The sequence below is a fragment of the Arachis duranensis genome, chromosome 9 (assembly GCF_000817695.3).
Source record: "Arachis duranensis cultivar V14167 chromosome 9, aradu.V14167.gnm2.J7QH, whole genome shotgun sequence".
Taxonomy (NCBI): Eukaryota; Viridiplantae; Streptophyta; class Magnoliopsida; order Fabales; family Fabaceae; genus Arachis; species Arachis duranensis.
Window position 1 is genome coordinate 115,268,184 of NC_029780.3, and position 8,826 is coordinate 115,277,009.

Below are 8,826 nucleotides of genomic sequence, written 5' to 3' on the forward strand. Positions count from 1 at the left end.
ATTTTCCCATCAGCCAAACAACTCCAGGAGAAGGCAAAATGATTTTGGTCACCAATAATCAATAATAATATAAAATAAAATATAAAAGTTTTTGATGAAGTATTGATTTGGTAACATTGGTCCTCTAGAGATTGACCTGCACAAATTTGGTTAAAAGAAAATATTTTTCTTTGTGTTTTCGTCATCTATTTTCTTTTTTCAGTTTTCATTTTTATGCGAGAAAAAAATAAAAATAAAAATAAAACCCTCTTACTTGAGAGGAAAATAAATTGAAAGATTTTAAGTTGCTTTTCATCTTCAACCTTTCGTTTGTTTCTTGTTTGTAAGGCTCCTCTTGCTTCCTTTTACTTTCTTCTTTCTTACATCTGCTATTGAAAACCTTACTTAACCATCAAACCCTAACCCTACTAATTGGTTTCGATTCCTTTAATTCCCAGCTCAAAATTTCAACAAAATTCCCCCCTTTCCCCTTTAATTCTTCAAAATTCATTGCAAATTTCAGCGATGAATCGGGTCTCGAAGCTCTGATAAGGCATATGATGATAAAGATTATCGACGCTGCGAATCGATTGCATGGGTTTGGAGAATGCCGGAGCTTCGTAGTGGAGTGCGACGTGGTCGCGCTGCGGTAGGCCAAAAGGGCTCGGAACCACCGGCACCGGCAAGGAAGAACGTGAAGACACGCGCTCCTGCTGCGGCGGCGGGGGTTAAGGGTAGGCCCAAGACAAAGGCGGCGGCGGCGGCAGCGGCGAAGAAGCCGGTGATCGTGACATCGGAAGCGAAGGCGAAAGAGGTTAAAGAAAAGGTTTTCGGCGTGATGGGTGATGATAGTGGTGGCTTGAGCGCCAACAAGGGTGCTGCACCCGAAGATAACACTCCCCCTTTTCCTGAGAGGGTATGTCGCAAATAATGTTATGTCCTTTTTTAAAGCTACCCATGTTTCTATAGGTTGCATTTTTTTCTTCATGAATGTTATTTGTTTATTGTTTACAAACTATGTTGATGCTAACATGTTGGTGATGTTATGACTTATGACTGATTTTCTTTTCATTGGTTTGTTAATTTATTTGTGTTTTTGGTTCTAAAGGTTCAAGTTGGAGGATCACCTATGTACAAGGTTGACAGGAAACTGGGTAAAGGTGGATTTGGTCAGGTTTTTGTTGGCCGTCGTGAGCGTGCAACAGGTCCTGGAGCTGCCGAGGTGAGCTTCTATTGCAGCCTCCGGGTTTTCCAAGTTAATTGATACTTTTGGTTTGAGATTGATTTGGGTTGAAGTTGATTTCTGCCTTTAATTTCTCAGGTGGCTCTGAAATTCGAACATAGGAACAGTAAAGGCTGTAACTATGGCCCTCCATATGAGTGGCAAGTTTACAAGTAGGTGTTTTGTTTTTCATATTGTTTTTTATGGATTGATTCACATTCATGTTTGACACTTTGTGATAAGGTATACTGAGTTGTGGTTTGACTTTTGTGTTCTTTCCAAAGCATCCTTGGTGGTAGTCATGGAATACCTAGGGTACACTACAAAGGAAGACAAGGAGAATATTACATAATGGTATGATCTATTTTGGACAACGTCCATTGTACCATCCCTTTGTTGGTTCAACAATTACAAAATGTTTCTATCACTTATGCAGGTTATGGACATGCTTGGTCCGAGTTTGTGGGATGTCTGGAATTCCTCAAGCCAGACGTGAGTATAAGCATTCGTAAATCTTGACGTGATGTGTCCCACTGTCTGTTGCAACACTCATTTTACAGATGTGGATTATTTGAATGTATCATGTTAGAAATGCTGCAGTAACTTGCTAACTTTTTAACTTTTTCTCCCCTTTTTGTTAATAATTGTTTAGGATGTCTGCTGAAATGGTTTCATGCATAGCTGTTGAATCCTTATCAATACTCGAGAAGATGCACTCGAAGGGGTATGTTATTCTTCACGAGTTTTTCTGTTAAGCACCTTGTTTCGTTCTTTGTACTTTCCTAGATTGATGTTTATAAGTTGATTAAGTCTTGATTGTTTAGAACTCTAAAGTAATAATGAAGTTTTCATTCTTTCTGTTTGTTGAAGCTATGTACATGGAGATGTAAAACCAGAGAACTTCTTACTAGGTCAGCCATCTACAGCACAAGAGAAGAAACTGTTTCTGGTAGACCTTGGATTAGGTTAGTAGATGCAATTCAAGGGTAAAACTGTTTCTTAATTCCGTTTTGGCAAACCACTTTATGATATAGTTACATGTTCACAGCAACAAAGTGGCGAGACACCTCAAGTGGGATGCATGTTGATTATGATCAGCGTCCTGACATGTTTAGGTTCAATTTTTACCCTCCTCTTCTTTCTTTCTTTCTTTTTTGATGGTTCTGGGCGGCAAAAAAAAGTTTTTTTAAGTAACTCTTGTTCATGTACTTGGTTTGAGTGCCTTTGTGTTGGGTTATGTAGAGGGACTGTTCGATATGCTAGTGTTCATGCTCATTTGGGAAGAACTGCAAGTAGAAGGGATGATCTTGAATCTCTTGCATACACACTCATCTTCCTTCATAAAGGCCGGTTACCATGGCAAGGTTATCAGGTAAAATACATTAATTTTATGTCTATGAAGTAATCATGCTGATTATATTACTATATATATCACTTTTCAATCTTGTTTTACCTTATCTCATAGGGTGATACCAAGTCCTTCCTCGTTTGCAAAAAGAAGATGGGGACATCGCCTGAGATGCTGTGCTGCTTTTGCCCTGCTCCATTTAGGCATTTTCTTGAGGTTGTAGTGAACATGAAATTTGATGAAGAACCCAACTATTCCAAGTTAATATCACTGTTTAATGGAATACTTGACCCGAATCCAGCATTGCGGCCACTTAATACTGACGGTGCTCAGAAGGTAAGGACTAAAATTATGGTTATTGCGTATCTTATTTTTCTGGGTTTATCCCCTCCAGCCATCTTCTGGTTGGGCTTTTGTGAATAAGTTTATCTGTTTATCTGACAAAACCAAAATTTATTCTTAGGTTGGACAAAAGCGGGGTAGACTGAATATGGAGGAAGAGGATGATTCACAGCCAAAGAAGAAGGTTCGATTAGGGGTTCCTGCTACACAATGGATTTCAGTTTACAATGCAAGACTGCCCATGAAACAAAGGTAGAAACGCAATTACTCATTGTGGCATTTTCCTTTACTCTTGCAATCTAATATGTGGTTGCCTATGATATTGTTTGGGACTTATAAATTGGTTGGTTTTTTAGGTATCATTACAATGTGGCTGATGCAAGACTAGCACAGCATGTTGAGAGAGGAATTGCAGATGGCCTTCTTATTAGTTGTGTATCATCATGTTCCAATCTCTGGGCACTTATTATGGATGCTGGAACTGGATTTACAAATCAAGTCTATAAGTTGTCACCTTTTTTCTTGCACAAGGTGAAAACACGGTATTACTTGGCTTGTTTAAGAATATAATTTCACACCATGAAACTTATCACTGTGACTCCATTTTATTGCAGGAATGGATCATGGAGCAGTGGGATAAGAATTATTACATCACTTCTATTGCAGGGGGAAATAATGGAACCTCTCTTGTGGTGATGTCAAAAGGTAGATTGCAACCTGTAACATTTTTTAATGAAGAATTATTTGTTTTTTGTTTTCTTCCTGGTTGATGATTATGAAATTATTTTCTTCAATATCATGGGAAGCCTTACAGGGTTTGCAACCTTTTCCCCGACAAATTATTTTCATTATTGTTAATAAACGAGTTCTGTGGTTCTCTACAGTCTACATATAATTAATCTGCCTTGCTACCTTAAGTTTTGTTGGGAGGTGTCATTTGTGATCTAATTTCTGCAGGTACACAGTATACTCAACAATCATACAAAGTAAGTGATTCTTTCCCCTTCAAATGGATAAACAAGAAGTGGAAAGAAGGTTTTCATGTCACATCAATGGCTACTGCTGGAAGTCGCTGGGGTGTTGTTATGTCTCGCAATGCTGGATTCAGTGATCAGGTTTGCTGATAATTTGTATTCTATGAATGTGCAATTTCGTTGTAACAGTTTTATCCGATCTAGTATTTGATATATCCTTCTATCAATATGAGACTGACTTCCTGCCTTTTATCGACAACCTTTTTAATGTAGGTGGTTGAACTTGATTTTCTCTATCCAAGTGAGGGTATCCATCGACGTTGGGACGGTGGTTATAGAATTACCGCAACTGCTGCTACGTTGGACCAATCTGCTCTAATATTAAGTATTCCGAGACGCAAGCCAGGAGATGAAACTCAGGAAACTCTACGTACATCTCAATTTCCCAGCACACATGTTAAGGTAACGGAACGAACACCGACAACTAGTTGATTTTCTAAGTCGACATGTAAGACTGACTTTTGTTTTCTCATCTTGTGTCCTTGTTTTCAGGAGAAATGGTCAAAGAATCTTTATCTTGCTTGTTTGTGCTATGGGCGTACTGTATGCTGATTTGAGTTAAAAGTCAAAGCATTTTAATGACACTGGAATTTGTGAATTTTCTTCTGCCCGATCGTATATGATCGTTTTGTAGAATCTTGTGGTGGCAGAAGACCATATTTTTATGAGTTATATAGATTATTGTTTCGTTTCTTCCCTTCTATTCTAAAGCTCGACTTTGGTGGAGGGGATGTTGCTGAGCAATGTAATATGCAGTTTAGTTTTATGTGTTTCTACATTATGTAACTATGTATATGCTATGCTGCTGGTTTTCTGATCAATAGGGTGTGTCCATTAAAATTTAACATTATCCACATGGCAATGGCATACATACATCTAATATCCAATAAGGAAGAATATGCTTTCTACGTATATTGTGTTTATGTGGGAATCAATGCTTTGTAATTTAACAATTATGATAAGCTAGATGCGTTTGCAAACATTTCGAAACAGAATTGTTTTAGTCGTTCTATTGAAGTCTTTAACATTTCAAAACAGAATTGACGGCGGGACAAAATTGAGACGATTTTGAAATGTTAGGGACTTAAATAGAACGAAAACATTGAGGATAAAAATATACATAAAATAAATTTTAATTTTATTCTTTAATAATATTAATTTTTTACTATACATGGTATTCAACCTAATTTAATTAAGATTAAATAATAAAAAATAAATTTATTTAAAATGAAAGTAATGTGATTAAATGTAATTTATTTAGATGTAATTAAAAAATAATTGAATATTATGTACAGTAAAAAATTAATATTATTAAAAGATAAAATTAAATTAAAATTTATTTTTATGTATCGTTTTTGTCCCTAACGTTAATCCCTAACAACAGGATAACATTGAGTAAATTTTAAAACGTTAGGGACTTAAATAGGACGATTAAAACATCAGAAACAACTTTGGGACTTACTCCAAACATGAAGGACAAAAACGATACTTTACTCAAAAAAAATAAAAATTTCATCTCTTGTTTTATTTTTTTAGAACTTTTTTGGGACATTATGACTAAAATTACCAAATTTTAAAAAATATTTTTTAATTATGTTTGAAAAAATAGTATTAAAATTTCATCTCTAAATATTTTAAAAAAAATTATATTGATTGTATACTTTTTATTATATTTTAAAACATTTTTGAAGTATTTTTATACTTCAAAATTTGAAAGTAATTACTCTTACAAATAATTTACGATTCAAAATCTATGATTGCAAACTACATTTTATTTCACACTTCATTGGATTCATTCATAACTATCAAATTTAGAAGTTTGAATAATCATTTGGGTAGTAGATAAAAAATAAGGTTAACTACAGTATTTGGCGTGAGAATGCAAAGTTGTATAACAAATGTAAAAAGTATACACACTATTCCTAAGTGTCAATGAAAGGTTTTTACTGGTCACAGTAGACTTAACATTTTATTTTATCATTTTTACTTTTTACTGAAAATTGATCTGAAATGGAAATATTAGAAAACGAAAATATTACTGATACTGTGACATCAAAGATAATTGATAAAAACACTATTAAAACAAGAAAGTGGTGGCAGAAAACCAGTTTTTTGGGGAAAAAAGAGTAGGAAAAACAAAGAGTCCTTGATAGTTTGAAGGGTAAACTGGAATTCATTTTCTTCTCTTCCAGGACTGATAAACAGTGAGGTAATTTGAAGATACCTTCACTATTACTAAAAACACAACAAGATTCAGTTCCCTGTTTGCAATGTTAACAGTAACACAAAAGTAGAAAACACTGAGAAATGCTCGTCCTACATATGCTTGCTAAATATAGACACAACAACACTTTGAGCAATTGGATGGTAACACTCACGCGCCTCTGAAAATACCCTCTTTGCAAATACTTTATCTTCTTCACTTCCTTTCACAAGGGCAGTGTAAAGTGGCCGAAGATACTTCATCCTCCCTACTTCCTTCAATGTCTTCTCCACCTCGCCGTAGTATTCTTTGCATCCACACAAGATAGCCCGTTGTAGAAACGACACCTTCACCTCATAATCTTTCGATTCGGATAGCTTGTGGCGCGAATCCAAGGCTACGATCTGCATTGTCAAAACAAGAATTACCAGTTCATCTCAAGCATTTAAACAATGGGATAAAACCAGAGAAATGACTGAGTATGTACCTGAGAAGCTTCAATGGATTTGGGCAAGTTGTCCAAGTAGAGCTCCCACTCTTGACCTTGCCAGTCAGCAACTTCATCCTCACCCGGCATCCTCCCAGTAGCAGCCTCATTCGCCAGCGACACAATCGTTTTATATACAATCAATTCGGGTTCGTAAGCATCAGAAGGGATCCCAGTACCTTCAGTCCACAGCACCAGATCAATCTGTTTCTCTATACCAGGAATGTTTTCCTTCAGGAAATCCAGGAATGTGTCGGTATCAATCGATTGGAACTTAAACTTGGCAATGTACTTCTTCAGAAACTCATCAAAAGCAGATCTCCCAACCTATATAGTAAATTAAATTCAGAATCTATTTGAAAACAGAGCTATGAAGCAATAACACACAACACAACAGAGAAGATGAATAGCTAATACCTGCCGTTCGATTCGAAACAAGAACTGGAAACCTTTCTCATATGGAACTTGAGAATAAACATCATCAGGATCGATTCCTTGTTGATTGTTCTTAAGCTTTGTGAACTCCAAGTTGTCCTTGAACCTCTCTACTTCCTCATTCAAACCTCTCCAACCAATTCCAACATTCAGTGTAGCTCTTTTCTCTCCTTGCACAGCCTCCACAATCCTCCTCTCAGCATATGTAGTAAAACCCTAAAACCACAATCAGTAAAACCCCATTACAATCAATCAATTAATAATAATAATAATAAATAACTAATAATAATAATAATTAATACCTCATTGAGCCAGAAATGTTCGTTGGTCTTGTTGGTGATCAAGTTACCAGTCCAGCTGTGAGCAAGTTCATGAGCCACAACCTGAGCACCACTGCCATCTCCTTTGATCACAGTTGGAGTTAAGAACACCATCTTTGGATTCTCCATTCCGCCGTAAGGGAAACTCGGCGGCAGCACTAAAAGATCAAACCTTTCCCAGTCGTATTCTCCGAAGAGCTTCTCTCCTTCCCTAATCATATCCTCTGTTCCTTCGAACTCCTTCGCCGCCGAGTCCAGCACCGCCGAACCCTCCTCCGCGTAAACCCTAGTCCTGGGTCCCACCTCCCTGTTCCCGAGCTGCCCAACCGCGAAGGCAAAGAGGTAAGGAGGCACCGGCTGCTCCATCACGAACTCCTCCACCACGCGGTCTTGGCTGCACCAGTTCAAGTTCAATGAGGCGAGAGCGGGGGCGTCGTCGTCACGCGGAGGGCGGCGCGTGACGTGGTTTGCAGCCATGACTGCGGAGAGCTCGGAAGGGATGTTGAGGATGGCAGAGTAGCGAATCCTTCGGGCAGGAGTGTCGTGGGAGGGGAAGATAGAGCGCGCGTGGATGGCTTGGCACTGAGTGTAGACGTAAGGGTGGGTTTTGTTGCAGGTTTGTGGAGGGAGGAGCCATTGGAGTGCGGAGGAGGAAGGGGAGGTGGAGAAGGTGAGGATGAAGGAAGAGTGGTTGGAAAGCGTGAGGGTGAGGAGGGTGCCTTTGATGGGGTCAGAGGTGGCGGAGAGGGAGAAGGGGATGGCTTGGTCGGCGTGAAGGGCGGAGTGGATGGTGAGGGAGCGAGTGTCGAGGAAGAAGGGGCCGGAGTGGGGGGTTTGGAGAGTGAAGAGTGCGGAGGCGTGGATGGTGGAGGAGGGGAAGTCGAAGTACAGAGTTAATGCTATGTGAGTGGTGGCTGGCTGAGTTGACTCAGTGAACGAGTGAGGATCAACAGGTGCCATTGTTAGTGAAAGTGGCAAAGGGCTGTTGTGTTGTGCTTCCTTAAATAGGAGACTCACAGAAGAAGAAGAAGAACGATGCGGCTCCCCAGCTTTATTATCTTTTTAACGTTTTCCGATGCTTCATGTTAGGTTCTTCAAATATTAAATGCTCTGCTTATGGTTCTTTATTAGGGGAATAAAGAAACCTATCAACTACTTACACTTTTTTAGTAGACATTATTACGTGTATTTTCATGATTTTATATTTTTATGTTCGAATAAAGCAAAATTAGGATTTTATTCCCCTCGAATAATATATTCAATTTAAACTTGAAACTGTCCAAAGGAAAGAAAAAAACAAAAAAAAAAAATTTGTTGAATACTTGAACAGGTTTCTTAGTAGTTTGAAATTTGTTTGGATCTGTTAAATTGTTAAATTTTTTTTTTTAAATTTATCTAATTTTAAAAAAAATATTTTTATAAGTTATAATTTATATTTTTAAAAAAATATTTATAA

At 37.7% G+C, this 8,826-nt stretch overlaps 2 protein-coding genes across 2 annotated transcripts; one reads left to right on the top strand and one right to left on the bottom strand.

Moving 5' to 3' along the window:
- The first annotated feature begins 276 nt into the window (after window positions 1–276).
- On the top strand, window positions 277–4,770 carry LOC107467671 (casein kinase 1-like protein HD16). Its single transcript, XM_016086824.3, has 16 exons — window positions 277–895; window positions 1,088–1,201; window positions 1,301–1,374; window positions 1,486–1,555; window positions 1,638–1,693; window positions 1,854–1,925; window positions 2,072–2,166; window positions 2,250–2,316; window positions 2,444–2,573; window positions 2,667–2,885; window positions 3,013–3,143; window positions 3,248–3,422; window positions 3,506–3,596; window positions 3,849–4,006; window positions 4,139–4,327; window positions 4,418–4,770. The coding sequence occupies exons 1-16, from the start codon at window positions 587–589 to the stop codon at window positions 4,475–4,477; spliced, it is 2,010 nt and encodes a 669-aa protein (XP_015942310.1). The 5' UTR covers window positions 277–586; the 3' UTR covers window positions 4,478–4,770.
- Window positions 4,771–6,075: 1,305 nt separating this feature from the next.
- On the bottom strand, window positions 6,076–8,460 carry LOC107467698 (leucine aminopeptidase). Its single transcript, XM_016086863.3, has 4 exons — window positions 7,353–8,460; window positions 7,033–7,266; window positions 6,616–6,942; window positions 6,076–6,532 (listed from the first exon to the last, which is right to left on the bottom strand). The coding sequence occupies exons 1-4, from the start codon at window positions 8,328–8,330 to the stop codon at window positions 6,242–6,244; spliced, it is 1,830 nt and encodes a 609-aa protein (XP_015942349.1). The 5' UTR covers window positions 8,331–8,460; the 3' UTR covers window positions 6,076–6,241.
- Between the last annotated feature and the right edge of the window lie 366 nt (window positions 8,461–8,826).

Bases quoted from the DNA above. Each gene is read 5' to 3' on its own strand.
- LOC107467671 (XM_016086824.3), top strand. From the start codon at position 587: ATGCCGGAGCTTCGTAGTGGAGTGCGACGTGGTCGCGCTGCGGTAGGC. The intron at 1,926-2,071 runs GTATGTTATTCT...TGTTTGTTGAAG, and splicing joins GAGAAGATGCACTCGAAGGG to CTATGTACATGGAGATGTAA. The intron at 2,886-3,012 runs GTAAGGACTAAA...ATTTATTCTTAG, and splicing joins ATACTGACGGTGCTCAGAAG to GTTGGACAAAAGCGGGGTAG.
- LOC107467698 (XM_016086863.3), bottom strand. From the start codon at position 8,330: ATGGCACCTGTTGATCCTCACTCGTTCACTGAGTCAACTCAGCCAGCC. The intron at 6,943-7,032 runs GTATTAGCTATT...TTTACTATATAG, and splicing joins TGTTTCGAATCGAACGGCAG to GTTGGGAGATCTGCTTTTGA. The intron at 6,533-6,615 runs GTACATACTCAG...TTGACAATGCAG, and splicing joins AATCCATTGAAGCTTCTCAG to ATCGTAGCCTTGGATTCGCG.